General features: G+C 39.6%; 1 protein-coding gene across 1 annotated transcript in view; it reads right to left on the bottom strand.

Annotated features, from left to right (window-relative positions):
- Window positions 1-494: 494 nt before the first annotated feature.
- The window catches only part of SNTG1 (syntrophin gamma 1), a 416,897-nt gene continuing 389,447 nt past the window's right edge, over window positions 495-27,944 (bottom strand). Inside the window, exons 17-19 of the mRNA XM_002692659.6 lie at window positions 26,309-26,401; window positions 22,923-23,033; window positions 495-982 (exon numbers count right to left, since the gene is read on the bottom strand). Coding sequence (XP_002692705.3) covers window positions 824-982; window positions 22,923-23,033; window positions 26,309-26,401 — 363 coding nt within the window. The 3' untranslated portion in view covers window positions 495-823. The remainder of the gene's footprint in view (window positions 983-22,922; window positions 23,034-26,308; window positions 26,402-27,944) is intronic.

The following is a 27,944-nucleotide window of genomic DNA, read 5'->3' as shown; positions in this document are numbered from 1 at the left end:
TTTTGGGGTCACTGAAAATTTATGAAATTTTAATTTAATAATAAATTCCAGGTAAAATAGAAATCTCATTAAATGAAGGAAAGAACAAGAGGTTCACGGGTGTTTCCTTCATTTCTCACTAAATTAGCACATTTTGGCATCTTTGAAGGAACACTGGCTGTGAATACAACATTTGGTGTCAGTGACCCCAGGAAGAAACATTCCATTTCACATTGTGTCTATTGTAGGTCAAATGTAATGATCTTTTTGAAATTCTCAGCAATGATTTACAACAGCATACACAAACTGGGGTGCCACTGTCAAGTCATGGGCTGAAGCTATAAGCAGAAATCCACACCAGTGAGCTGAGGTGCTCTCTTCTTGGACAAGGGTCTTCACGCTGGTCTCAGGGCCTCTGCCTTCTTCTGTCGCTCCTCACATAATAGCAGGGCACTGGTTCCTGATCAGGCCCTTCATGCATTTGTCATACAAAATAGTCTAAAATACAGACGTGACTGTTTAATGGGTGTTTTATTTATAGGTAGCTTACAATTTTTATATTATTTACACACTCGAGTCATTCATCGGTTCGTCTTCCCTTTCAATGAAAACAACGCAGCGGTCCTGACCCAACGAGGAAGAGCAAGTCGTCCCGCTCATTTAGGACGATCCCTCGAGACCTTCGAACTGCAATGCTTTGGGGATCCGTCTGATCTTCTCTGCTCAGATTTCCACTTGGCTTCACTGCTAACTTGGGGATGTGATGGCTTCTCCATTGTCTGCGGCGATGAGTAAGGTCATTCTGTTTACAAGTCAAGATGAGAGGGAGGCTGAGCTCAGGCTGTCAGGTCATGTACTTGGCTTTGCTCGGTACTCCGGAGCTGGAAGCCGCAGAGGCAGCAGCCTGACTGCCTAGAAACAGAGGGTCCAAACAAGCCACTTTGGCAGCGAAGAAGGAATGAATGCAGTGGAGAACAGCAAAGAGATTCGAAAACTCCAGCTCCTGAAAGGGACAGAGAGATGAGTCACACAAAATAAAAATCAATTTCCTTGAGATAAATGAAACATAACCACGCTAATAGATAACAGCTGGACCTTCTCTTTAAAGTGCAATAAACTCAACTAGAATTGAAGATATCTAACCTATGGAAACTGTTGGCACTTTTGTTTCATATGTTAATTTCAAATGAAGGTTTATTTCAAAATACAGTGCTCCAGGAGCTGGAAGGACTTAACATGATTATCACCCAGGAGAGTCTTTTCAACATTGATCAATGCTGCACAGAAATATACTTAGCCAGATTAAAATTTTACTCTTGATAAAGTGTAAACAAAGAGAAGCAGTAGATTTAAAAGTATTTTTATATCTTTAGAGACAATTCAAATGAAGAATTTGGATTAGAATGATTAACAAGTACTCTTCACTATTCTCTAGAATCAGTTGCTATTTGCTGTTGGACAATGAATATGAAATCCTGAAGCAAGGGATATGAGTATTTTCAATGCTATAAGCCAAACGGTTCACTTCTGAAATATAATGTGTGTGCTCATTTTAAATTTAATTAGTTTTGATGATCATACTTGGTTGTTAAATCAATGCAATGTAGGAGAGAGAGCTATGCGGTCCAAGTAATTCCCTTCATGACGTTGGAAGTTCTTAGTATCTGATGCTAAGTATTAAAACACCAGAGCTCTGGTTTAAGTATTTTAAGTTCCTAAAATGACTCCACCTAAAAGTGATCTTAGTTTTTCGGCCATTATGATTTCAGGAGCCTTATTTTTAGTAACCTGCCTCATGTCACTGTGAGGTGTTACTGGTCATACAGCAGGTTTCCTCTGGTCACAATTCAGTCCACAAAAGAGCCCCTTCATTCTCTGTGCAGCCAGCTCATTTTACACACAGGTTTTGAATACGTTCAGTGTCAACTTGTATAAATCCACTAGGTATAAAAAGGTGGGAAGGCTTTGGAAAACATGAGGTGTGCTTTCTGTACTCTTGGTAAAAGGGAGAATACTGTTGAATGTTGCAACTGGGCAACAATACAAGTAACTTTTTCTCAAAAATATATCTGCCGCATCTCTGTTAAACTGGAGATTATAGCTTGGTTGTCAGAAAAATAAATAGTCTAAATATGAAGACATTTCGGAATGATTAATATTTTCATACCTTGTCAAGAATATGTCAAGGATTTGATGTAGTTGGCACTTTAAAATTTTTACACCTATTTTCAGCTGTTGGGTGGGCAAGAAATTAACGGCAATCAGAAGAAAAAGCAGGAGGCAGAGATGTGCTTAAGTTTAGCCTTTGATTCCAACATCAACTCATCTTTCCTCAGCTCAGTGGTCATCTTTCACCATCACATCTACTCCTAAGGCTTTGATTTGCATTGCTATATACACAAGTAACACTCTTTTCCTCATTTCCAATGTAAATTCTAGACTTTCAGGTCCACCTATCTACTGAGCATCCACAGATGATGCAGATGATGTTCATTGAGCCATTTACCATCTCCTTGGAACAGAGCTCTTCTGGAGCCCATGAATCTCCCTAAGCATAACTCTCCTCAAAATGTAATCATTCACTCAATGAATATTTATTGAGGGTTTACTATGCATCAGGTCTTTTCCTTGTTGAAAAGACAGAGTCATAAGCAATGCAGACAGAAAAATGTCCTCCTAGGAGTTACAGTCTCGAGCAGGATACAACACGGAAGAGCATAAACAAATTAATATTTCTGGGTGTAGTGATAAGTACAGTCAAGAAAATAAAGCATGGACAAGAGCAGAGTGTAGGAGGGGCTGTGGGATGGGAAGTCCATGTCGTCATGAAGGCAAAACCTCAAGAGATAAAGAAGTAAACCATCTGGATGTTTGTGAGAGAAACACTTGAGGCAGAAGTCAATTTCAGAGACCCTGAGATGGAGATAGTCTAGGAGAGCTTGAGGAAAAGCCAGGGGCTGTTGGCACAGGGATGGAATGAAATGAGTGAATAATGGGGGCATCCCAGGCAGCTCAGTGGTAAAGAATCCACCTGCCAATGCAGGAGACACAGGAGATGTGGGTTCGATCCCTGGGTGGGGAAGATCCTGGGGAGAAGGGAATGGCAACTCACTCCAGTATTCTTCTTGCCTGGGAAATCCCATGGACTTAGGAGCCTGGAGGGCTACAGCCCATGGGGTCACGAAAGAGTCAGATACAACTTAGTAACTAACAAAACAACAACAGGTCAAGAAATGAGGTCGAGGAATAATGCAGGGCATTCCAGCCCCTTATGAGCTTTACTCCAAGCGACACAGAAAGCCACTGGAGATTTCTGGGCATAGAGTGACAAGAATTAGTATTAAGTCTTAAAATGATAATTTGGGTACACTGTTGATAAACTCTGTGGGAATATGATTTAAAGATAAAAAGGAAGTTGTAAAGTTTTTCAACTAAAAAATGTGGGGGATTGAAAGTAAACTCGAGTCAAGGACGATTTCAAGATATTTGATGAATAACTGAGGAAGGATTTGCAAATTATCTGGTGAGGGCATAATATCCAAAAATATAAAGAATTCATATAACTCAACAGCAAAAAACACAACACACTCTGATTAAAAACTGGGCAGACGATATGAATAGACATTTCTCTCAGATAAGATGTGTAGATGGCCAGCAGGTACACGAAAGGATGATCAGCATAGTCAGAAATGATCAGCATCAGTGACATCAGAGACATGCAAACCAAGCCCACATGAGACACCACTGCACAGCTGTTGCAGCTGGTTTCACCAGCTCAGGCAGCTGCAGTCTTACAAAAATTGCTGCCAACTGTTTTCAGCACATACCTCACTGAACAAGGTTTGTGTTACATCGAGTACTGATAAGCACTGCAAATGGGCTTTACCAGGGTAATTACCATTTTCATAAGCAAATTGTTCCAGAGGGGTCAAAATTCACTTTATTTTTTTTTCCATTTTCAAATGCTTTCATGATTTTTGCAATTTTGATTTTTTTTTATAATGAGAAGATAACACCATACCTGATTATTTTGAGTTACTTTGCCTCCTTAGAAAAACTTTCTAGTATATCTTTATTCTTAAAATTTTGATTTTCAAATGTTTTTACTTATATTAAATCAAAATGCAATTCCATTTCTTCTATTGGTGACTGGTGACTTTGGGGAAAAAGGAAAAAAAAATCACACCCTCGACATGTTCCCTCTGACAGTTGCTTACTTTGGAGGCAGTTAATATATGTTTTACCTAAAAACTACCAGGTTAAGTTTTCTAGTTTACTAGATTAAAAGAAGTTGGGATTCTTAACATATGTGGGTAAACAAAATTCAATATCCCTATGAAGAATATAAGAGGCTTGAAAATAAATTATGCACAAGGAGGAAACATTCTCAGTGAGAAATAAACATGACTCAGAACCCTTGGGGATTCCCAGGAGCTTAAGAGCTCTTTTCAAGGAAGACGAGTATCCAATGCAGAGTTCTCCTTCATGTATTCATTTCCCTGCTCCAATCAAGCGTTTGAAATAAAGTTTTAGGTAAGATCAGAGGTATGTAAATCTCACACACACACACTTGACTCATTCTCCACATTTATTTCCAGCCACTCCAGTTTCTTCTACACTATGATTTTGGATAAAGTCAGTTGTATGGAAATCACACACATGCATGCATGTTCACACACACACAAACACACATACCTCATCCCCACCTCCATCCCCATTCACTCCCAGCTGCTCTAGTGTCTACTGCTGTATGAGGCACCAAACTGCTTTGATAAAGGACCTCATTACAAGCAGGAGCCGCCCCATCCTCACTTTTCTTCTCCAGAATCTAAACAGCTGGGGCTCTGGGAGTCCACAATGAGAGGAGAGTTCTAGAAAACCTCTGGTTCCGGATGCCAGAAAGAGTGAGAAACTGAGCAACAGGCTAGCTAGGAAGCTGATCTTTCACTTTCTACACAGAGGAAGGTTGTCGGCCCCAGTCCCTCCTGGGTTTGGCTTTGTGAATATTAAACTTCCTAGTTCATGAGCCCTCCAAATGCCAAATAGGAATCTGCTTAGACGATGAGTCATTATCTTCTGAAAGACAGACTTCAGCACATCATGCATTCTTTAGTAGGGTCTCTGCTGAAAGAGAAACTCCCCAGGTCAGTAGGTGCCCAATATGCTATTGGAGATCAGTGGAGAAATAACTCCAGAAAGAATGAAGGGATGGAGCCAAAGCAAAAACAATACCCAGCTGTGGATGTGACTGGTGATAGAAGCAAGTTCCAATGCTGTAAAGAGCAATATTGCATAGGAACCTGGAATGTCAGGTCCATGAATCAAGGCAAGTTGGAAGTGGTCAAACAAGAGATGGCAAGACACAATGTCGACATTCTAGGAATCAGCGAACTGAAATGGACAGGAATGGGTGAATTTAACTCAGATGACCATTATATCTACTACTGCGGGCAGGAATCCCTCAGAAGAAATGGAGTGGTCATCATGGTCAACAAAAGAGTCCAAAATTCAATACTTGGATACAATCTCACAAATGACAGAATGATCTCTGTTCGTTTCCAAGGCAAGCCATTCAATATCACAGTAATCCAAGTCTATGCCCCAACCAGTAATGCTGAATAAGCTGAAGTTGAACGGTTCTATGAAGACCTACAAGACCTTTTAGAACTAACACCCAAAAAAGATGTCCTTTTCATTATAGGGGACTGGAATGCAAAAGTAGGAAGTCAAGAAACACCTGGAGTAACAGGTAAATTTGGCCTTGGAATATGGAATGAAGCAGGGCAAAGACTAATAGAGTTTTGCCAAGAAAATTCACTGGTCATAACAAACACCCTCTTCCAACAACACAAGAGAAGACTCTACACATGGACATCACCAGATGGTCAACACCGAAATCAGATTGATTTTATTCTTTTTAGCCAGAGATGGAGAAGCTCTATACAGTCAGCAAAAACAAGACCAGAAGCTGAGCTGTGGCTCAGACCATGAACTACTTATTGCCAAATTCAGACTTAAATTGAAGAAAGTAGGGAAAACCACTAGACCATTCAGGTATGCCCTAAATCAAATCCCTTATGATTATACAGTGGAAGTGAGAAATAGATTTAAGGGCCTAGATCTGATAGATAGAGTGCCTGATGAACCATGGAATGAGGTTTGTAACATTGTACAGGAGACAGGGATCAAGACCATCCCCATGGAAAAGAAATGCAAAAAAGCAAAATGGCTGTCTGGGGAGGCCTTACAAATAGCTATGAAAAGAAGAGAAGCGAAAAGCAAAGGAGAAAAGGCAAGATATAAGCATCTGGATGCAGAGTTCCAAAGAATAGCAAGGAGATATAAGAAAGCCTTCTTCAGCGATCAATGCAAAGAAATAGAGGAAAACAATAGAATGGGAAAGACTAGGGATCTCTTCAAGAAAATCAGAGATACCAAAGGAACATTTCATGCAAATATGGGCTCGATAAAGGACAGAAATGGTATGGACCTAACAGAAGCAGAAGATATTAAGAAGAGATGGCAAGGATACACAGAAGAACTGTACAAAAAAGATCTTCATGACCCAGATAATCACGATGGTGTGATCACTGACCTAGAGCCAGACATCCTGGAATGTGAAGTCAAGTGGGCCTTAGAAAGCATCACTACGAACAAAGCTAGTGAAGGTGATGGAATTCCAGTTGAGCTATTTCAAATCCTGAAAGATGATGCTGTGAAAGTGCTGCACTCAATATGCCAGCGAATTTGGAAAACTCAGCAGTGGCCACAGGACTGGAAAAGGTCAGTTTTCATTCCAATCTCAAAGAAAGGCAATGCCAAAGAATGCTCAAACTACTGCACAATTGCACTCATCTCACATGCTAGTAAAGTAATGCTCAAAATTCTCCAAGCCAGGCTTCAACAATATGTGAACCATGAACTTCCTGATGTTCAAGCTGGTTTTAGAAAAGGCAGAGGAACCAGAGATCAAATTGCCAACATCTGCTGGATCATGGAAAAAGCAAGTGAGTTCCAGAAAAGCATCTATTTCTGCTTTATTGACTATGCCAAAGCCTTTGACTGTGTGGATCACAACAAACTGTGGAAAATTCTTCAAGAGATGGGAATACCAGACCACCTGATCTGCCTCTTGAGAAATTTGTATGCAGGTCAGGAAGCAACAGTTAGAACTGGACATGGAACAACAGACTGGTTCCAAATAGGAAAAGGAGTTCATCAAGGCTGTATATTGTCACCCTGTTTATTTAACTTCTATGCAGAGTACATCATGAGAAACACTGGACTGGAAGAAACACAAGCTGGAATCAAGATTGCTGTGAGAAATATCAATAACCTCAGATATGCAGATGACACCACCCTTATGGCAGAAAGTGAAGAGGAAGTAAAAAGCCTCTTGATGAAAGTGAAAGTAGAGACTGAAAAAGTTGGCTTAAAGCTCAACATTCAGAAAATGAAGATCGTGGCATCTGGTCTCATCACTTCATGGCAAATAGATGGGGAGAAAGTGGAAACAGTGTCAGACTTTATTTTGGGGGGCTCCAAAATCACTACAGATGGTGACTGCAGCCATGAAATTAAAAGACGCTTACTCCTTGGAAGGAAAGTTATGACCAACCTAGATAGCATATTCAAAAGCAGAGATATTACTTTGCCAACAAAGGTTCGTCTAGTCAACGTTATGGTTTTTCCTGTGATCACGTATGGATGTAAGAGTTGGACTGTGAAGAAGGCTGAGCGCCGAAGAATTGATGCTTTTGAACTGTGGTGTTGGAGAAGACTCTTGACAGTCCCTTGGACTGCAAGGAGATCCAACCAGTCCATTCTGAAGGAGATCAGCCCTGGGATTTCTTTGGAAGGATGCTAAAGCTGAAACTCCAGTACTTTGGCCACCTCGTGCGAAGAGTTGACTCATTGGAAAAGACTCTGATGCTGGGAGGGACTGGGGGCAAGAGGAGAAGGGGACGACAGAGGATGAGATGGCTGGATGGCATCACTGACTCGATGGACGTGAGTCTCAATGAACTCCAGGAGTTGGTGATGGTCAGGGAGGCCTGGCGTGCTGCGATTCATGGGGTCGCAAAGAGTCGGACACAACTGAGCGACTGATCTGATCTGATCTGATCTGGCAGGTGCTGACTCAGCATACAAAGTGTTCCCTTCATCGTGTTGTATACTCAATCCTTACCTGCAAAGCAGGGAACATTTCATCCTGAGAGTAATCCTTTTGGGCAGACACTTTTATCCACAATTTATAATCAGAAAATGAAGATTTATAGAGAATAGCTGGTAAGTAGCATTACTGGGATTCAATCCTCAATTTCTGATTTAAGCCTCACTAAACCTTATATTATGTGGGAAGTTCTCTTGGGGCCACTTGATGTCTCTGAGACCATGGAGATTGGGGGCAGGAAGGATTTTGGGGAAAATGTCTGTTTAGAGGTGTTTTCCAAATTCTGCTCTGTTCCACTAAATAAAAAAGCAATTTTCTTTTTCCTTCTCTTATTATTCAAAAAGTACTACCTTGGCTGCCACATGTTAAATCCAGTAATTTAGGATTAATATGCTGTATACACTAGTTTATGAAAGATTTTAACAGTGTTTCCCTACAGGGATGGTCATGAATTTCAATGAATAAAGCGACAGCAGTGCCTTTAGAAGGCAGACTATTTTGAAGTCTGGGGATTCCCTGACTTCTTGTGTTATATCAAATTATAACTTAAAAGTAGATACACATAAAAATAATAATGAAATGTTAAAAATAGTAAGCAAATATATATACATATATGTATTTTTTTTTAACCTAGGAAGTTTACTAATGGCCAAGAATGAGAATATGTTGGTAACCCTTGATGAATTAGTATCTATACTAACATCATAAAAACAGCACTTTAAAAAAAGTACCCAGGAACAATAAAATGAGCTTTTAAATTAATTATCAAATTACTGCAATATTGCTCATGACTTCAACAGAACCCCTTTGTTCTACTAGGAAAGTTCTGGGAAGTTTAATGAGGCTTTGAAAAACCGATGGCAAATTTACTAAGCTTTCTGAGTAATGAAGTGAGAATTTATGAATTTCTACTTTCAGAGAAAAAAATATAACCAGTTTTGGTATTATAACATTGTCTTTGTATAGCCATAAAACAACAAAAACAAAAAATAAAGTATATTTCCCCAACTCTTGTCCTTTTTAAGTATTTCTAAGACTTTTCACAATGAAAATTTAAATACTATTTAGAACTTTTAAACTTGTAATATGCACAGCAACTCAATCACATTCCCCGAACAAACAATATCTCTTGTGAAATAAGAAATAAGCTCTGGCTTTAATGTATTTGCCTTGTAACCTGGGATATATTATATACTATGAGAGTATGTCTTATTTAAAGCTGTTGTCTTATCACATTTAGCAAGAACTGAGTCCCTTTACTAAACCATTTCATCAGTTTTTTTTAATACAGCTTTTTGATGATATCTTAGACATATAAACCTATGTGTTTAAGGTGCATGAGTTGATGTTCTGATAAATGTATGCACTGTAAAAAGCACACCACAGTCAAACTAATTCATATACCACAACCTCTATAACTACTAGAGTGGATGCTAGGGGTGCTTTACTGATTACCTATCCTTGCCGCAAATGTCAAGTATTTCATATCATTACCTACCATCACCGCATTACCCATTAGGTCTCTATTAGATAGATAGATATGTGCTTCAGTCGTGCCTGACTCTGTGCGATCCCATAGACGGCAGCCCATCAGGCTCCCCCGTCCCTGGGACTCTCCAGGCAAGAACACTGGAGTGGGTTGCCATTTCCTTCTCCAATGCATGAAGGTGAAAAGTGAAAGTGAAGTCGCTCAGTTGTGTCTGACTCTTAGCGACCCCATGGACTGCAGCCTACCAGGCTCCTCCATCCGTGGGATTTTCCAGGCAAGAGTACTGGAGTGGGGTGTCATTGCCTTCTCCAAGGTCTCTATTAATCTTGTATAACTTGAGCAAACTCTGAGAGGTAGTGGAGGACAGGGAAGCCTGGAGTCCTGCAGTCCATGGGGTTGCAAAGACTCGGACACGACTTAGCAACTGAACAATCACCACAAATCTTGCATAAGGGAAACTGATATATTTTCAAGATATAAATTTCAATTAATTTGGAAAAATATCCAGAAGTGGGATTGCTGGATAATTGCTGGCACCCCCTATTTACCTCTTTAGAGGAATCCTCATACTGATTTCTATAAGAGTGGTACCAATTTACATTCCCACCAGAGATTCACAAGGGTTTCCTTTCTTCTTATCTTTGCCTAAATTATTATCTTCCATCCTTTTGTTGATAGTTGCAAGATACACCAAGTTGGTGTAAGGTGATATCTGACTGTGTTTTTGAATTGTGTTACCCTGAGATTTAGAAATATTGAGCAAATTTTTATGTATTTGATAGCTATTTACATTTCTTTTTTAGAGAAGTGTCTATTAGACCCTTGCTCATTTTAACTGTAATATTTGTATTTTGGTATTGAGTAGTATGAGTTCCTTATATATTTTGGAAATTAACTTATTATTGGATGCATGGTTTGCAAAAATTTTTTTCACATTACTAAAAATGCTTAAAAAAATTTTTTTTGCTATGCAAATCATTTTAATTTAATGTACTACCACTCGTCTGTTTTGGTTTTTATTGCCTATGCTTTCATAACATATATCATATTTTGAATTATATCCAAAATATTATTGTCAAGACCAGTGTCAAGAAGTTTTTTCCCTATGTTTTCTCCCAGGAGTTTTATAGTATCAGGTATTATGGTGAAGTCTTTAGTTTATTCTTTTTTATTTCTGTATTATCGATTGTAATGTTTCCTTTTTCATTTCTAAATTTGTTTATATATCTTTTTTCTTTATCTAACAGTTTTTGAGTTTGCTTTTCTTTTAAAAAATACAATTTTAAGATTTAATAGAAGTGGGGTATTGAAGCTTCCTTTTGCTGTTGTTCAGTTGGTAAGTGGTCATCAGCAGATGGTCAATACTGAAATCAGATTGATTATATTCTTTGCAGCCAAAGATGGAAATGCTCTATACAGTCAGCAAAAACAAGACCAGGAGCTGACTGTGGCTCTGATCATGAACTCCTTATTGCCAAATTCAGACTTAAACTGAAGAAAGTAGAGAAAACCACTAGCCATTCAGGTATGACCTAAATAAAATCCCTTACAGTCACACAGTAGAAGTGACAAGTAGATTCAAGGGACTAGATCTGACAGACAGAGTGCCTGAAGAACTATGGACGGAGGTCTGTGACATTGTACAGGAGGCAGGGATCAAGACCATTCCCAAGAAAAAAGAAATGCAAAAAGGCAAAATGGTTGTCTGAGGAGGGCTTACAAATAGCTGAGAAAAGAAGAGAAGCTAAAGGCAAAGGAGAAAAGGAAAGATATACCCATCTGAATGCAGAGTTCCAAAGAACAGAAAGGAGAGATAAGAAAGCCTTCCTCAGTGATCAATGAAAAGAAACAGAGGAAAACAATAGAATGGGAAAGACTAGAGATCTCTTTAAGGAATTAGAGATACCAAGGGAACATTTCATGCAAAGATGGGGACAATAAAGAACAGAAATGGTATGGACCTAACAGAAGCAGAAGATATTAAGAGGCAGCAAGAATACACAAAAGAACTATACAAAAAAGATATTCATAAGCCAGATAACCATGATGGTGTGACCATTCATCGAGAACCAGACATCCTGGAATAAGAAGTCAAGTGGGCCTTAGGAAGTATCACTACGAACAAAGATAGTGGAGGTGATGGAATTCCAGTTGAGCTATTTCAAATCCTAAAAGATGATGCTGTGAAAATGTTGCACTCAATATACCAGCAAATTTGGAAAACTCATTAGTGGCCACAGGAGTAGAAAAGGTCAGTTTTCATTCCAATCCCAAAGAAAGGCAATGCCAAAGAATGTTCCAATCACTGCACAATTGCACTCATCTCAGAAGCTAGCAAAGTAATGCTCAAAATTCTCCAAGTCAGGCTTCAACAGTATGTGAATCAAGAACTTCCAGATGTTCAAGCTGGATTTGGAAAAGGCAGAGGAACTAGAGATCAAATGGTTAGCACCTAATGGATCATAGAAAAAGCAAGAGAATTCCAGAAAAACTTATACTTTATTGATTATGCCAAAGCATTTGACTGTGTAGGTCACAACAAACTGTGGACAATTCTTAAAGAGATGGGAATACCAGACCACCTTACCTGCCTCCTGAGAAATCTGTATGCAGGTCAGGAAGCAACAGTTAGAACCCAGACATGGAACAATGGACTGGTTCCAAATTGGGAAAGGAGTACGTCAAGGCTGTATATTGTCACCCTGCTTATTTAACTAATATGCAGAGTACATCATGAGAAACACTGGGCTGGAAGAAGCAAAAGCTGGAATCAAGATTGCTGGGAGAAATATCAATAACCTCAGATATGCAGATGACACCATCCTTATGGCAGAAAGTGAAGAAGAACTAAAGAGCCTCTTGATGAAGGTGAAAAAGGAGAGTGAAAAAGCTGGCTTAAAATTCAGTATTCAAAAAACTAAGATCATGGCATTCATCCCCATTACTTCATGACAAATAGATGGGGAAACAATGGAACCAATGCTCAACTTAATTTTCTTGGACTCCAAAATCACTGCAGATGGTGACTGCAGCCATGAAATTAAAAGATGCTTGCTCTTGGAAGAAAACCTATGACCAACCTAGACAGCATATTAAAAAGCAAAGACATTACTTGGCAGACAAAGGTCCATCTAGTCAAAGTTATGGTTTTTCCAGTAGTCATGTATGGATGTGACGGTTGGACTATAAAGAAAGCTGAGTGCTGAAGAGCTGATGCTTTTTAACTGTGATGTTGGAGAAGACTCTGGAGGGTGCCTTGGACTGCAAGGAGATCCTACCAGGCAATCCTAAAGGAAATCAGTCCTGAACATTCACTGAAAGGACTGATGCTGAAGCTGAAACTCCAATACTTTGGCCACCTGATGTGAAGAACTGACTGATTGGAAAAGACCCTGATGCTAGGAAAGACTGAAAGCAGGAGGAAAAGGGGATGACAGAGGAGGGAATGGTTGGATGGCAACACCGACTCAATGGAAGTGAGTTTGAGCAAGCTCTGGGAGTTAGTGATGGACATGTAGGCCTGGCATGCTGCAGTCCATGGGGCCGCAGAGTCAGACATGACTGAGTGACTGAAGTGAACTGACTGAGTTGGTAAGTTGTGCCCCAGTCTTTTTGATCTCATGGACTACATCGTGTTGGATTCCCTTCCTGCACTATCTCCTGAAGTTTGCTCAAATTTATGTCCATTGAGTCGGTGATGCCATCTAACCATCTCATCCTCTGATGGCCCTTCTTTTGTCCTCAGTCTTTCCCAGCATCAGTGTCTTTTCCAATGAGTCAGCTCTTTGTATCAGGTGGCCAAATATTGGAGCTTCAGCATCAGTCCTTCCAATGAATATTCAGGGTTGATTTCCTTTAGGATTGGCTGGTTTGATCTTCTTGCAGTCCAAGGGACTCTCAAGAATCTTCAGCACCATAACTGGAAAGTATCAATTCTCTGGGGCTCAGCCTTCTTTATGGTCCAACTCTCACATCCATACATGACTACTAGAAAAAAAACATAGCTTTAACTAGATGGACCTTTGTCGGCAAAGTGATGTCTTTGAAGTCTTTTACTATGGTTGCCTTTCTGTCAATTTTTATCTTCAGATATGTCAATATTTTTATATATTAGGTGCTCTGATGTTATGTACATATATAGTGATAATTGTTATAACTTTTTGTTGAATTGAACCCTTTTTCATTATATAACTTTCTCTATATTTTGAACAGTATTTTAAAGTCTATTTTGTCTTATTCAAGTAGAGTATCTGACATAAGGTAAGAGAAAAATGAAGTAAAATCATACAGAATATATTCTCTGACTAACTGTATCATACTAGTTATCAATTCTAGAAATATAACAAAAAAAATCTCCAGATACATAGAACATAAACATCATACGTCTTAAAAGAAAATCCATTTGTTAAAGAGGAAGCCTTGAGGGAAATTAAAAACACACTGAGTTGAATAAAAATAGAAATACAATATATCAAAATTTGTGGAATACAGTCCTAAGAAGGAAATTCTGGAATTAAATTTTTATATTAGAAACAAAAAAGTTTTGAGTCAACAATTTTAAAATTCCACTTGTGAAATCAGAAAAAGAAAAGCAATATAAAACCAAAGCAACCAAAGAGAAGTAAATAATAAAGGTGAGAGCAAAATTCATCAAGTTTCACAGAGGAAACTTCAACTGAGGAAATAAAGGAGAACTATTAGTTCTTTGAATAGTCTCTAACAAGACTGACAGATAAATAGAAAGAAGGCACCAATTATTAACACAGGGAATGAATTAGGGATGCTATTACAGAATCTGCAGACTTCAAAGTGACAATAAGGAAATACTATGAAAAAGTCTATACACATAAATTTGACAGCTTAGATAAAATTAATGAAGACCTTGGAAAGTAAAAATTACCACAAATCATCTGATAGGAATAGATAATTTGAATAGTTATCTACTAAGTAAGTTGAACTTATAGTTTAAAAAAATCCTCAAAATGAAATCTCCTGACTGATGTGGTTCCACCAGAGAACTTTACTAAACTTTTAGGGAAGAATCAGCAACAATGGTATACAATATCTTCCAGAAAATAAAAAAAGAGGAGGAACATTTTCAACTCATTTTATTCCAGCTTGTTCCAATACCAAAAGTAAGCAAAGACAGTACCAAACCAACCAGCCAACCAAACAAAAAACATCAAAAAAACCCCAACAGACCAATAACTCTCATAGATGTAAAAGCAAAAATACTTAAAATTTTGACAAATAAAATTCAGCCACATATGTAAGAAATTCCACATCATTATTAACTAGGGTTTATTCCAGTTGTAAGACAGGGTCAGTATCTGAAAATCCATTAATATATTCTGTTGCATTAAGAAGCCAAATAAGAAAACTGATATTGTCATATTAATTGATATTCATTCATAATAAAACCTTTAGAAAAATATGGGACCTAGCTTAACCTGAGAAAATAATTCTATTAGACCACTGACTCAGCTGGTAAAGAATCCTCCTGCCATGCGGGAGACCTGGGTTCGATCTCTGGGTTGGGAAGATCCCCTAGAAAAGGGAGAGACTACTCACTCCAGTATTCTGGCCTGGAGAATTCCACGGACTATACAGTCCATGGGGTCGCAAAGAGTCGGACACAACTGAGCAACTTTCACTCACTCACTTGGTGAAAAGCTAAATGATTTTCCCTAAAATTAGGAACAAATGAAGAATGTCCACACTCATTACTGGTATTCAATATAGTATTTAAATTTTTAGGCAAGAAAAAGATAGCAATGCTATATGAATCTGAAAAAAGAAACATCTTTCCTTATTTCCATATGTCTTAGTAATCTATGTAAATAAACTGGAAGAATTTTAAAAAGCATAAATAGAAACAAAAGACCTAGAACTAATAATACATATATATGTGTGTATATATATATATATATATACAGGTTTCAGGATGCAATGTAAATATATAAATGTTAACTATATTGCTGCATATTAGCATTAATATTGGGAAATGAAAAATTTTAAGATGTTTATATTCTCTCAAAAAAAGAATAAATGGTTTATCTAAGTTTAACAAAATATACATAGGATCTATATAATGAAAACTACACAATACTGAAGAAATAAATCAAAAGTTCAAAAATATAGAAAGATAATCTGTTTTCATTGCTTTAAGAAATCAGCATAGTAAAGATGTCGGTTCTCCTGAAATTGATATCATCATGCCCTCCCTCTTGAACGGCCTCTGAGATTATTCATGGATATACAGAGGGTAATTCTGAAATGTCCATGGAAACACAAAGAAATGAGAACAACTAAAGCAGTTTTGAAAGATAACCATAAAGTGGACATAACCATCCGTTTCAAGGATTGTCGTTTAGCTTCTGTGTCAAAGAATGAATGATATTAGCAAAGTGACAGATGCAAAAATGAACCAAGAAGTAGTACCACAGAGGTAGGACCAGGTGATTTTCCAGTGAAGCTGCTAAAATAATTCAACAGAGGAAGAATGGTCTTTACAACAAATGGTGGTGTTGTAACCTGATAACCACAGGCAAAACAGAGAAGGTCAGTCAAACCCCACAACTTATAGGAAAAAAAATAGACTCAAATGTATCACATATTTAACTGTCAATGGCAAGCCTATAATACATTTTGAAAATGGCATAAGAGAAAACCTTTCGCCCTTGTGATGTGCTGAAGAATTTTTTACATGACACTAAAATCATTATTTCTAAGAGAAAGAACTGATAATTTGGTTTCTAAAAATCTTTAAATTTGTCTGCAAGATACATGATACACTCTTAAGAAGATGAAACACAAATTACAAACTGGAAGAAAATATTTGCAAACATTACATCTAACAAATCCTCGTAGACAAAATATTGAATTGGCCAAGAAGTTTGCTTGGGTTTTTTCCAAACTTCTTGGCCAATCCAATATATAATAACTCATAAAACTCTTAAGTAAAACAAATCACAAAATACAATTTGAAAACAGGAAAAAGTAGGAAGAGATGTTTCACCCAAAGGGACATAAATATTTAGAAAATAGTCACAGAAGAAGTTGTTCAGTACTGCTAGTCATTCAGTTCAGTTCAGTTGCTCAGTCATGTCTGACTCTGCGACCTCATGGACTGCAGCACGCCAGGCTTCCCTATCCATCATCAACTCCCAGAGCTTGTTCAAATTCATGCCCATTGAGTCGGTGATGCCACCCAACCATCCCATCCCCTTCTCCTTTCCCATCTCAATCTTTCCCAGCATCAGGGTCTTTTCTCATGAGTCAGTTCTTTGTACCAGGTGGCCAGAGTATTAAAGTTCAACTTCAGCATCAGTCCTTCCAATGAATATTCAGGGTTGATTTCTTTTGCAATTGACTTATTTGATCTCCTTGAAGTCCAAGTGACTCTCAAGAGTCCTCTCCAACACCACAGTTCAAAAGCACCAATTATTCAATGCCCAGCTTTCTTTATAGGCCAACTCTCGCATCCATACATGACCACAGGAAAAACCATAGCTTTGACCAGATGGACCTTTGTCAGCAAAGTAATGCTCTGCTTTTTACTGTGCTGTCTAGGTTGGTTATAGCTTTTCTTCCAAGAAGCAAGTGTCTTTTAATTTCATGGCTGCAAGTCACCATGTGCAGTGATTTTGGAAACCTCCCTCCCCCCACCAAAAAAAAATATCACTGCTAGTCATTAGGGAATGAAAATTAAAACTATGATGAGAACTCTTGGAAAGAAAAGTAGTGACGATTCCAAATGCTGGGGAAGATGTAAGGAGACTGAGTTTCTGGTACCTTGTGGGAGGGAATGCAAAATGTCACAGCTATTCTGCACAGTGATTTGGCATTTTCTTTAAAACTAAATAAACGTTTTCCATATGACTGAGCAACTGCCCTCCTAGGCATTTATTCCACAGAAATAAACTCTCATGTCTACACAATGACTAAATAATGGACCAGGAAATATTAAATTAAATGAAATAGAGACAGTTATGACTCGCCTGTTTCCAGGCAAGCATCAGGTTAAGCCTTAGGAATGCTGGGTTGTAAGACACATTCCTCACACTTACACATTCTTGATCTAGTGGAGAAGGCACAGTGGTGAATAACAACCACATGGGGTGGACGCCAGTGTTACAACAGACAGAAAGTAATAGCACATATATCATATAATATGCAGGAGAAGTTTCTGTCCCTGACTTGGGGTTCCTGTCTCTAACCCCATTACAATTTTAAAAATAATATAAATTAATTGTCCAATGAATTTGATAAGTGACACAAACTTGGATTATGGTTATACATTTGAATTTCTTAAATGTGGACAGGACAGTTTACATATATAAGTAATCACCTTTACTAACTAGTCTTCTAATTATAACAACTGCTATTTTTTAATACTTCCTCTATGTTTATGCTACAGTCTTTGAAGATGAAATCATGCCTGAGTGATTTATTGTCTTCCATATGCCAGGTACCATGGGTATTTATTCCTTACATTTTTCCTGCAAGGCAGCAGTCATAATTTGGTGAATTGCCCAGGTCATTAGCTGGGAAATGGTAAAGAAGAGAGTTTACTCAAGTTATTGTTCAGTCACTAAGTCATGTCCAACTCTTTGTGACCCCATGGACTGCAGCACACCAGGCTTCCCTGCCCTTCACCATCTCCCACAGTTTGCTCAACCTCATGTCCATTGAGTCAGTGAATGCATCCAATCATCTCATCCTCTGTCGCCCCTTTCTTCTCCTGCCTTTAATCTTTCCCAGCATCAGAGTCTTTTCCAATGAGTCTATTCTTAGCATCAGGTACTTAAAGTTCAGTTCAGTTCAGTCGCTCAGTCATGTCCGACTCTTTGCGACCCCATGAATTGCAGCACGCCAGGCCTCCCTGTCCATCACCAACTCCCGGAGTTCACTCAGATTCACGTCCATCAAGTCAGTGATGCCATCCAGCCATCTCATCCTCTGTTGTCCCCTTTTCCTTGATCCTAATTTTCTTTTCACTGTATTGTGCTGCCTATTCCCTCATTTAGAAAAAGTGAGGAAATGCTGAATTCTCAAGTGACATCAGTTTATAAGTTCTGTGATGTGATACGTGCTGGCATTCTTCCTGCTTTCCTCCTGTGCAGGAGCTTCTGATTACTGCTCACATGTTACCGTGATAAAGGTTACAAAATAGCGACTGTACTAGTTTTAATAGTATATGTACTCTGTGGTATTGGCAGAGGCAATGCACACCAGAATGGCTAAATGATTCTATAGAACTGGCCGCTGTTCTGATTGGCTGGTTTTAAAACAATGTCCATGATTAATTTGATATTTTCAGTATCACCCTCCTAAGTCTTTTTCTTCCTCATTTTATATAAGGTGGTGACTTTGAATAAGTCTGGCGATTCACCAATGGTCACACTGTCTCATTAGCCTTGAAACTTCTCTTTTCACTTACTCAAAAATTACTGCCTCTAAATTTAAGGAGGAGTACCAGTGGAGCTATTTCAAATCCTGAAAGATGATGCTGTGAAAGTGCTGCACTCAATATGCCAGCAAATTTGGAAAACTCAGCAGTGGCCACAGGACTGGAAAAGGTCAGTTTTCATTCCAATCCCAAAGAAAGGCAATGCCAAAGAATGCTCAAACTACCGCACAATTGCACTCATCTCACACGCTAGTGAAGTAATGCTCAAAATTCTCCAAGCGAGGCTTCAGCAATATGTGAACCATGAACTTCCAGATAAAAAGCAACAGAGTTCCAGAAAAACATCTATTTCTGCTTTACTGACTATGACAAAGCCTTTGACTATGTGGATCACAATAAACTGTGGGAAATTCTGAAAGAGATAGGAATCCCAGACCACCTGACCTGCCTCTTGAGAAACCTATACGCAGGTCAGGAAGCAACAGTTAGAACTGGACATGGAACAACAGACTGGTTCCAAATAGGAAAAGGAGTACGTCAAGGCTGTATATTGTCACCCTGCTTATTTAACTTATATGCAGAGTACATCATGAGAAATGCTGGACTGGAAGAAGCACAAGCTGGAATCAAGATTGTCGGGAGAAATATCAATAACCTCAGATATGCAGATGACACCACTCTTATGGCAGAAAGGGAAGAGGAACTCAAAAGCCTCTTGATGAAAGTGAAAGAGGAGAATGAAAAAGTTGGCTTAAAGCTCAACATTCAGAAAACGAAGATCATGGCATCTGGTCCCATCACTTCATGGCAAATAGATGGGGAAACAGTGGCTGACTTTCTTTTTTGGGGCTCCAAAATCACTGCAGGTGGTGACTGCAGCCATGAAGTTAAAAGACACTTACTCCTTGGAAGGAAACTTATGACCAACCTAGATAGCATATTCAAAAGCAGAGACATTACTTTGCCAACAAAGATCCATCTATTCAAGGCTATGGTTTTTCCAGTAATCATGTATGGATGTGAGAGTTGGACTATGAAGAAAACTGAGTGCTGGAAGAATTGATGCTTTTGAACTGTGGTGTTGGAGAAGACTCTTGAGAGTCCCTTGGACTGCAAGGAGATCCAACCAGTCCATTCTAAAGGAGATCAGTCCTGGGTGTTCTTTGGAAGGACTGATGCTAAAGCTGAAACTCCAGTACTTTGGCCACCTCCTGTGAAGAGTTGACTCATTGGAAAAGACCCTGATGCTGGGAGGGATTGAGGGCAGGAGGAAAAGGGGATGACAGAGGATGAGATGGCTGGATGGTATCACCGACTCAATGGATGTGAGTTTGGGTGAGCTCTGGGAGTTGGTGATAGACAGGGAGGCCTGGCGTGCTGCAGTTCATGGGGTCACAAAGAGTCGGACACAACTGAGAGACTGAACTGAACTGTACTGCACCTGGTGGCTCAATGGCAAAGAATCTGCCTGCAATGCAAGACACCTGGGTTTGATCCCTGTGTTGGGAAGAACCCCTGGAGGAGGGCATGGCAACCCACTCCAGTGTTCTTGCCTGGGGAATCCTATGGACAGAGGAGTCTGGCAGGTTATAGTCTATGGGGTCTCAAAGAGTTGGGCATGACTGAACCACTAACACTATTAAATTCAAGGAAAAACATTCAATAAATAGCTTCTGAAACTATTTCTTATTAAATGAATTTATGAAGTATTATGTAAAACATGCTAACCATAAAAAGTAGCATTTTGAAGCTGTTGCTGCTGCTGCTAAGTCGCTTCAGTCATGTCTGACTCTGTGCAACCCCATATATGGCAGCCCACCAGGCTCCCCCATCCTTGGGATTCTCCAGGCAAGAACACTGGAGTGGGTTGCCCTTTCCTTCTTCAATGCATGAAAGTGAAAAGTGAAAGTGAAGTCGCTCAGTCGTGTCCTACTCTCAGTGACCCCATGGACTGCAGCCCAATAGGCTCCTCCGTCCATGGGATTCTCCAGGCAAGAGCACTGGAGTGGGGTGCCATCACCTTCTCCTTTTTGAAGCTGGCAGACAATTAATAAATAGAGTAGTTAAGGAAGCAGTAAGTATATGAGCTACATTAACGAAGTCTAAATACAGCAGTTAGTAGTCATTTCACTGCATTTATCTTTTTTGCTTCATGTTGTGGACTAAGGTTTTGTTAGCATGTTAGATATATCAGACGAGAAGGAGTTTATCAAATCAAACATTAACTAGTGGTGGACACTCCACGTTTGCCTGAAGAACACAGAACTGACAACACTGACACCACTCACCATGTTAAGATTCCTGAGTGTTAAAGTGGGAAATCCGCCAAAACTGAAAGATACATCCTTTTGGAGAGCAGAGATTCATTCTTATAATGACACCAAGAAGCAATTGGAAGAGCAGTGTGCATGATGACACAGAGCAATGATCCACCCACAGCAGCCGGGGACACAGAGTTGGGGTGCCCACAGACAGGTCTGCATTTAGGAACCGGGTGAGGACATGGGAGTCAGGAGGGAGAGGGTGATGGTACCCAGGCCTCCGTCCACACTGAAAGGAGACAGATGTGAGAAACAGCTGGACAGAAGCTGGCAGAGAGGAGTTGCTCCACAACCCCATCACAGCTCCCAGGAGCAGGTGCTGAGAGGAGTCTAGGGACAAGCTCAGGGCAGGGGTGGGCACTCTGATAGGGTCAGAGCCAAGCAGACAGAGAGAGGAGTTCAGACAAAAGCAGGAGCAGCCTCGAGAAGGAAGCTGTCTTGTTAAAAGGAGAGCAAGAGCCTCTGGTCTGCACAGAGGAGGGCTGCAGAGCCCGGATGGGAGTCAGGAAGGGTCTGTCCTTTGAAGGCTTTGAATGTCAGCCAAACCTCCGCCGGACTTAATAGGTACCGGGATGTAACTGAATTATGGTGATTTTAAGTCAGAGTTGAAAATTTATATCTGAGTTTTCATTTCCATAGAATTCATTTTTCACTTTGGTATTCATTATTTATTCTCTCTTCCCCACTGAAATAATATATTTATAACTCATTCTAACCCAAAGACTGTTGGTGTGAATTTCACAGTAGGGCAAAGGAAGTCCTTCAGATTTTGAATATCTACAAATACATAATCATAAACATAAAAGCAGTGAATCTGTCTGATATATTTCAGAATACTGAAAGTATACATGGAGCAAAGCAAAAAACCATTCATTTATTCATTTTGTTTAACAGAATAACATACAAAAACATGAATTGATTTTTAAAATATTTTTTAGGAATTGGTATTTATATCCAAAGGTTTCCCAGGTGGCGCTAGTAGCAAAGAACCCGCCTGTCAATGCAGGAGAGGTAAGAGGAGCGGATTTGATCCCTGGGTTGGGAAGCTCCCCTGGAGGAGGGAATGGAAACCTACTCCAGTATTCTTGCTTGGAGAGTCCCATGGACAGAGGAGCCTGGCCAGCTGCAGTCCATGAGATCACAAAGAGGACACGACTGAGTGACTGAGCACACACATACACTCATTCATATCCAAAGAGGGAATAAATAGTGATAGAATATCTTTTATGAATTATTATTTAGAATGTGAAACCACCAAGAAAATGTTTCGGTTCCCAGAATATTATTTTAATGTGACAGAAATTCAGTTCACAAAAATTAAAACTAAGAAATGAAACATTGTATGTAATTTATTCTCAAGTACGCATTTCAGTGAAAATTTGTCATTAAAATTTTAAAATGAATCTATTTTTTTGGTCATGAGAGCTACTCCAAAGTAAAAAAACCACATGTGTTTTTGCACTTACGGGTCTCCTAAATTTTCTCCCCTCTGTCTCTTAATGGCATGAATGCAGTTGGAGGTGGTTTGTGTGATGAATTTGGGTTTACCTTTGCTTCAATCTGTTTAGTATCTGGATTCTGAAACAAAAATTTGATTTTGCTCTTGCCGTCATCAGAGGAACCTTTCAGCTGAGAAAACTTATACCTCCAAAGTACCACCTAACAAGAAAAGAAAAAATAGGTGAGTCAGTGCAGCTCATCTCTGTATTCAAATGGAGAGATTGCTCTTTTAACTGGTAAAAGTAATCATACTAAGTTAGTCCTATATATCCCAGCATTAAAAAGTAAACTAAAATATGCTTATCAAAGGCTATAATTTAGTAATCGGTATATCCTTTAATTCCCCAAAGCAACATCCATTTCCATGAAATAATCATTTAAATATATATGTGAATAAAGTAATTTGAATATCTCATTTTACATAACCATGAAATAAAAGCCATGCCAGGGAATCAACAAAAACACCTATCATCCATTTCTTTGTTTTTCTTCCATAGTAGCAACAAAGTGATTTTCAGCTGATTACTCCACAGAACTTCCTCTTAAAGCAAAAGCTAACCAGACCCACATCTTTGTCAAGATGAAAGGACACCCGAGTGTGTGACTACGAGGAAGCATCTTAGAAACATCATTCATCTGGCAATGGTGGTAGCGGGGACAAAGAGGCAGGGGACTCTCCCAGACCACCGAAGGCCCCCAGCTCCAGACCTGTCCCATTCATGAGACTGCGGGTGTCTTGAGAGGAGGGAAGGTATCCTTTTCTGCGTACCTTGTCTCTCAACTGTCAAGGCACAGAGTCCATGCTTAAAAAGGTAAGGTAAGGTAAGGTAAAGTCGCTCAGTCGTGTCCGACTCTTTGAGACCCCATAGACTGTAGCCCACCAGGCTCCTCCATCCATGGGATTCTCCAGGCAAGAATACTGGAGTGGGTTGCCATTTAATAAACACAAGGAGAAGGCAGGCCTGGCCGATGCTGCAGGAATCCAAATGAGAATGACTGCCTGCACTGGTCAGGTGCACCCTCCAGATTTATTTAGGGGGAGTTGTTGAGGAAGAGGCCCGGGCACAGGACACAATTTAGGTTCCTTTTGATAATGGAGAGAGGAATGCAGGGGAGTCAGAACGAGATGGACAGCAAGCAGTAGGGTGGACCCGTGGTGCTCAGGGGCTCAGGATGCATCCTGAGGAAGCCAGGTGCATATCTGAGCTGGAGTCAACAGAACAGAAACTCACCAGCATTGGGCCAGGCCCAAGACTGGATGAAACTTCCTGATCAAACGTTTTAATTTATTTTCCTATAATATCTGTATGTATCAGTATTTCCATCAAATAAATGGAACCTTTACAGAGGTTTAAACAGATGATGACTTTGACAGTTTACTTGGACTCTCTTAAAAGAAAAGGGGAAAAAACTAACAAACAAACAGAAAAAGTCTTTCTAAAATGTAGACCCTGTGGGTTGCTTTGCAGTAGCTTAAAGTCATGAAACTCTTCACTATGATCTTGTGTGGCCTTGCATGTCATGGCTCATAGCTTCTCTGAGTTCTGCAAATCCCCACATCATGACGAGGGGCACTGATTACACAGAGTACTTACTATAATCATATCTATGTAAATTTTAGAATAATCAAGATACACATGGAAAAAGGGGTTCTTGCTCATGTTTCCACCTGCTTGCTGAATGTGGTGTGCTGTTATTCGTAACTTACTAATCTTATATTGAGTAACTTCACATGCCATCTGCATAATAAAGACTGGCAGAAAATTTGGTTTTGCTGGTATTAATTTCTTGGATCCTTGGGAGTTTGTTTTTATGTTGTTTATTGTTGGTTGTTGCTTTTTTTCTGGCAACGTGATGAAATTCAGCCACATTTACGACTCATATTAGCAATTCTCTGCAGCAATCAGCCCTTTGCCCGTGACTTCTTTGTAGCATATGCATACACCTTTGCCAGCTTAATGGAGAGCAACAGCTCTGGGGAGAACATGAAATGAGTTTACTGAGATGGCTACATCTAAGTCAATATACCTGACAACGTAATAAGCCACCACTGCTTTCTTCTTCTCCAGGTTGTCTGAAGGCTGCTCCAGTGACAGAGACTAAGCACTTTATTAAATAACCGCTAAATTAACACATGAGCCCTAAGACATTTTATTTTTGAGGCAGTGCTATTCTTCAATTTGACTAATTTGATTTCTAAGCTTAGCTATGAACTTTATTACTACAAGTCAATCATTTTCCTTTTATTCCCCCTAAGTATGATTTAAAAATCCTGCAATTCAAAGAAATCTTTATTCCTAGAAATTGACTCAAATGTAAAGGTGTTCATTAAATTAGCAATGTATAACAAGTTACCTTGGGATGAGTGGTCTTTCTGTGCTGAATTGAACTGATTTAGTTACATGCTTCCAGGCTGCCTTGAACTCCCTTTGCTGAGAACCAGTGAGCCTCCATCCTATAATTCTAACATACTACCTGTGTTGTGTGCTTAGTCACTCAGTCGTCCGACTCCTTGCGTTCCCATAGACTGTAGTCACCAGGCTCCTCTGTCTATGTGATTTCTCCAGGCAAGAATACTGGAGTGGGTTGCCATGCCCTCCTCCAAGGGATCTTCCCAACCCAGCGATCAAACCCAGGTCTCCTGCATTGCAGGTGGATTCTTTACCACCTGAGCCACCAGGGAAGCCCACACTACCTATAAAACTAAAAAAAAAAGTTTCCCCATTTTTGATATTGGAAATGTGGACACGGAAAAATAGTAAAAGAATACTTTGGTTAAAAAAATTGTTCTGAAAGAAGAAAATTTCCCTTCACTGTGAGGTCATACCTTTAGTAAAAGAGAATATACATATGTGTTGTGCTTAGTCGCTCAGTCGTGCCTGACTTTTTGTGACCCTATGGTCTGTAGCCTGCCAGGCGCCTCTGTTCAGGAGGATTCTCCAGGCAAGGATACTGGAGTGGGTTTCTGTACCCTTCTCCAGGGGATCTTCCCAACCCAGGGACTGAACTCAGGTCTCCCATATTGCAGGAGGATTCTTTACCATCTGAGCCTCCCAGGGAAGCCCATTTATATAAAATACATGGATATATATGTATATATGGGGCTTCCCTGATGGCTCAGACAGTAAAGAATCTGCCTGCAATGCAGGAGACCCAGGTTCAGTCCCTGTGTTGGGAAGATCCCCTGGAGAAGGGAATGGCTACCCACTCCAGTATAAACACTTTATATAGTTGTAATGTTTTGTGGCAAAACATTTGTTTTATTAAAATTCAAACTTCTATTTTTCTCTAAGCAGACTGAGGCATAATTTATTTCCTATTAATAAAGTTTGACACCTGATCACCAGGCAGCCTGCTGACAGTAGTTGGAAGCAGATTCCGTTGTTCTCAGCGCAGGACGCCTGCCTCATGCTCGAGCTGACGGGGTACCCTACCTTGGTCGCAGCGTCGAAGCAGATGAAGCCGGTGCTGAAGTCAATTGTGAGCCCCATCAGGTGACCCTCCAGCACACACGCATATGTCTTGCACTGGACAGAACAGAGAACTGTTACTTTCATGGGACTGACCCAACATCAGGGTGAAGAGCCCACATTTATCAGACTGTGTCAAACTGCCTATGACAAGTTCCTTATATGATTAATAACACAACAGCAGACTTTACTTCAGCAATAGCTGTAGAAGAAAGCCGGTCTGACTGACATCCTGATGTAAACAGAGCACGAGCTGAATGGTTGTGGATCTGCCTGGGGGATGCGGGATTGTTTCCCATCCTACCCTAGGTGACCTTGTCTTGACCTTGTGCCACTTTGATGCCCTTCACTCTTTTGGCAATAAAACTATACACATATTTTTGGGTGTAGGCAAGATGATATTAAATCGTTATATTCTGTAGCTAAATATCACTGCATTTTTATTAAACTAAAAGTGAGTTATTTTAAAATTATTGTCATTTTATCAATATTATTAGAGAGAGCTCTCAGGCAAACAGACATATTTACTAATCAGGTCAAGAACACCATGACCTTAAGAGTCTCTGTATATCAATTGGTACAAGTTACGTCCAAAAGACATTTACCTTTGCCTATTATTTGTGTAAACTTATTGATTCTTCTAAATCAATAATTAACGATTGTTCACACTGAGATCAGACTAAATTATAATTTTAATTATATAACTATTTTGGGAAGACTACTAAAATATAGATGCTGAGATACAAAGAATAACAGATAAGAAATCAAATTTGGGGATTATATGAAATGATGCATGTTTATGTTATAGGCCGATTTTACTTGCACTTAATTGCAAACTGGAGTGGGATATTCAAATCATGAAAAATACTTGTAATTAACAAACAAAGGGGAAAGAGAGAGGGAGGAAGAAAGAGAGAGACCTCTACCAACTCTTATATCTTATTTGTGTTTGTAATACTGGGTATGAAAGTATCCATACATTAAGTGAGCCTCATTCTGACCATTGTTTTGTTGAGTTGCTAAGTTGTGTCCAACTCTTTCGTGACCCCATAGACTGCAGCATGCCAGACTCCTCTGTCCAACTATAACAATGGCCAAATATATCAAGTTGCCTCCACCAGACAGGTACATTCATGTGCTTAAGCCCAGTTTACATAGGAAAGTTATGACCATGTCAAATTATTCATTTGAAGTTCAGTTTTTCAAAAAAGGAGATTAAAAAGCAAACTTAATGGGCCTTGTGAGTTGATCTGGGGGCTTCCTGGGTGGCTCAGTGGTAAAGACCACTTGCAATGCTGCTTCTTGCAGAAGACCCGGGCTGGAGGTTGAATTTCTGGATGGGGAAGATCCCCTGGAGGAGGAAATGGCAACCCACTCCAGTATTCTTCCCTGAAGAATCCCATGGACAGAGGAGCCTGGTGGGCTACAGTCCATGGGGTTAGAAAGAGTCAGAAATGACTCAGCACGCAGCAAGTTGATTTTGGAGTGTAATTTCATTTAGTACACGAGCACCTTCCCTCCTTGCATCCAATCATTGTCACTTTATTAAAACTACTATCAAATTTAAGGCACATCCAAGGTTGCCTGATTTCCTCTAAAT

Source organism: Bos taurus, chromosome 14, assembly GCF_002263795.3.
Source record: "Bos taurus isolate L1 Dominette 01449 registration number 42190680 breed Hereford chromosome 14, ARS-UCD2.0, whole genome shotgun sequence".
Lineage (NCBI taxonomy): Eukaryota > Metazoa > Chordata > Mammalia > Artiodactyla > Bovidae > Bos > Bos taurus.
This window is presented reverse-complemented; position numbering and strand designations above follow the sequence as displayed.